This window comes from Etheostoma cragini, chromosome 2, assembly GCF_013103735.1.
Source record: "Etheostoma cragini isolate CJK2018 chromosome 2, CSU_Ecrag_1.0, whole genome shotgun sequence".
In the NCBI taxonomy this organism is placed as follows: Eukaryota; Metazoa; Chordata; class Actinopteri; order Perciformes; family Percidae; genus Etheostoma; species Etheostoma cragini.
This window is the reverse complement of record NC_048408.1, coordinates 28,910,637-28,913,399: the sequence shown is the minus strand read 5'-3', so window position 1 is coordinate 28,913,399 and position 2,763 is coordinate 28,910,637. Positions and strand designations below refer to the sequence as shown.

General features: G+C 46.8%; 1 protein-coding gene across 1 annotated transcript in view; it reads right to left on the bottom strand.

Annotated features, from left to right (window-relative positions):
* Positions 1-1,678: 1,678 nt before the first annotated feature.
* Positions 1,679-2,763, bottom strand: part of LOC117962230 (rho-related GTP-binding protein RhoU-like) — a 3,044-nt gene continuing 1,959 nt past the window's right edge. The window contains exon 4 of the mRNA XM_034901401.1: positions 1,679-2,261. Within this exon, the coding sequence (XP_034757292.1) occupies positions 1,773-2,261 (489 nt within the window). The 3' untranslated portion in view covers positions 1,679-1,772. The remainder of the gene's footprint in view (positions 2,262-2,763) is intronic.

Genomic DNA, 2,763 nt, shown 5'->3' with positions numbered 1-2,763 from the left:
ACTAGATAAATTGAAGGTTGACTCTCCTTCCCTTTTGAAGGTGTCAGGCGTCCGCAGGGAGGGAATCAGGCTCCATATGCTGCTTTAATCCAGCAGGTGCTCCTGTCTGGTCCCATTAGAGCAGAGCGGCGACTCTGAGTCACGGAGGGAAGCCGAGCACAGCGGTGATGCTCTGCTTAGCCAGAGATTACAGGAAATCACCCAGGACACAGACTCTGTCCGACTGCCCGACTCCAAAACTGCATCAGAGGTAAGGACGCATTTCCACGCACGCAGGTCTATCTAGGTCTAGTCGGACTGGGTCAGTAGTTGATTGAGGCTCTGATCCTCAGCTGATGAGACAATCTATGACGCGTGATCCCATTAACTCCCATAAACTCTCCAACATGTCCTGTTTTTGCCCTGGTGAAGGATAGAGAGACAGAGGATGTGGGATTGATGCACTGTTTGCAGTGTTTGCATTAAATATTCCTTACAAATAGACAGTAGTCCCCTTAATCAGTGGTTCCCAAAGTGGAATCCACCAACCCCCATACTGTCCTCCCAAAGTAGTAGACTTAACTAGAAATTTGTGTGGAAAACCATTGCCTCAAAAAGTTTAAGTTTCAAGCGTAACACAATAACAACATGTTTGAATATTTTAGTACACTCTCTTTAAAAATAGTATCAGACGGGGGAGCCTGGGACCAAGTCTGATCAAATGGGGGTCTAATTTGTGTCGTTTTAGAGATCCTTTGTGTGAAAGAGTTTAGGCTTTAGGGGCCTAACTCACACCCACTGAAATGTTACATGAAAAGATACAGTATACAGTAGTTCTAAACTTTAATCAAGGCTTCTGACCATATTCCATGATTAGTGATGGCAATGACAAGTAGAATAATTAAAAGTAGAAAGAATAACTACACACTGAGTCAAACAAAGTACTGTTAATGTTGGGGTGTGATGTGACAAACAACACACATTGAGAAAAAACAGTTAGACCAAGTTAGTTAGATCCAATCCAAGCTGGATCTGAAAACACCGGTTGGGTTTGTTTTAACCTCCTGGGAGCCCCAGACGGGTGGGGTTACCACCCACGTCATGACAAATTCAGAAAGAATCCGATTAGGTAGCAAACACAGAAACTCCTTTTAGGTGTCCTGTGGTTTTCTGAGCTAAAATCCTTTTTATAATACAGTCCCCGCGGGTGCCCGAGTAGCTCAGTCGGTAGAGCGGGCCCCCATCTCTAGAGGTTTACTCCTCAACGCAGCGGGCCAGTGTTCAACTCCGACCTTTGGCCCTTTGCTGAATGTCATTGCCCCCCCTCTCTCCCCTTCTCATTTCTTCAGCTGTCCTTGTCAATAAAGGCCTAAAAATGCCCCAAAGAAATATCTTAAAAGTCCAATGGCATACTGTACTCATGTTGAGTTGGGGGACTTGTGAGAGACGAAAACAAAAGAACATTTCAAAGCACCAGAGACCGAGATATCCTGAGTTTTTAGTATGAGTTAGGCTTACAACTTTGAGGATACTACACTTCCCAAAATGCAACTCAGTGGAATCTCTACCTGCTAAATGCTCGCTCTCAGTTTTTAACCAAGTTTTTAGCTATACATTTAATCATACGCAATTGAGCAGTCTTTCAAAAGCTTCTACAGAGCCACAGGATACATCAAGTCTCAGAGTTGTCCACCCACAGTTTTCCTGTCAGTCTGGGGATTGGAGCAGCCACTTTGTGGTAATCTGAGTATCGGCAAACAGGATCCGACCCGGGTTTGTAATTATGCAGGAGTTCACTTCAAGTCACAGCTCTGATCTCCCATCAGACACGGGATCTTCCTCCACCAGGTCTCCGAGAGGCTCCTGAACTTATCGGGCGTCTTCTTCCTGAGAGTCTGCCTCTGCTGCTGGACACTACAGCTGTCTGTCTGTTGGACGCAGGCCAAGATGGCTGAATCAAAAGTGTCCTTCAGGTTCTTCTGGGTCAGAGCAGAGCACTCTGCAAAGCTCACCACCCCGAGCTCCTGGGCGAGCTGCTGGCCCTCCTCGGTGCCCACCGGCCGCTCCTGGTTCTGCGCGAGCTGAATCAGCACCTGGACGTCCTCCCTCAGGTCCAGCTGGGTGCCGACGAGGACCAGGGGCGAGGCGGGACAGTGCCGACGGATCTCAGGAACCCACTTCTCCATCAGGCTGCGGAAAGAGCAGGGGCGCACCACGCTGTAGCAGAGAAGGAAGACGTCGGCGTTCCTGTAGCAGAGAGGTCGGAGACGCTCCAGCTCGTCCTTCAAGGGGCGAAGCCGGACACAGAGGACAGATAAGAATATAAACTTACAGGGCAAGACTTCTTCTATGTCTGATTGTCAACAAAACCCATGAAAAGGGCAAAAACAACAATGTGTCTCACAGTGCTTGCTGACCTAATCCGTCTGTTTGGTTTCAGCTTTAAAAACGTCTCAGTCATTTCACAGCTGGTTGTTTGTCTTAGCTTTATTGCATAATTCTCCTTTTTTATTCATTGTGTAATCAAGACTTGCAAAGCAAACTTTTCATTGCATGGTGCAAGATGTCTTTACTTTGCATATGACAATAAACCTCTTGAATGTTGAAAAGTGCATTTGTTAGGGACTATTTTCAGCCAATCACTCCACATTGAGTGTTCTAGTAGGTATTTGGTATTTGGGGCAGCAACAGTGTGGGGGTTGGAGTTAGAATAAAGGACTCTGTGTGTGTGTGTGTGTGTGTGTGTGTGTGTGTGTGTGTGTGTGTGTGTGTGTGTGTGTGTGT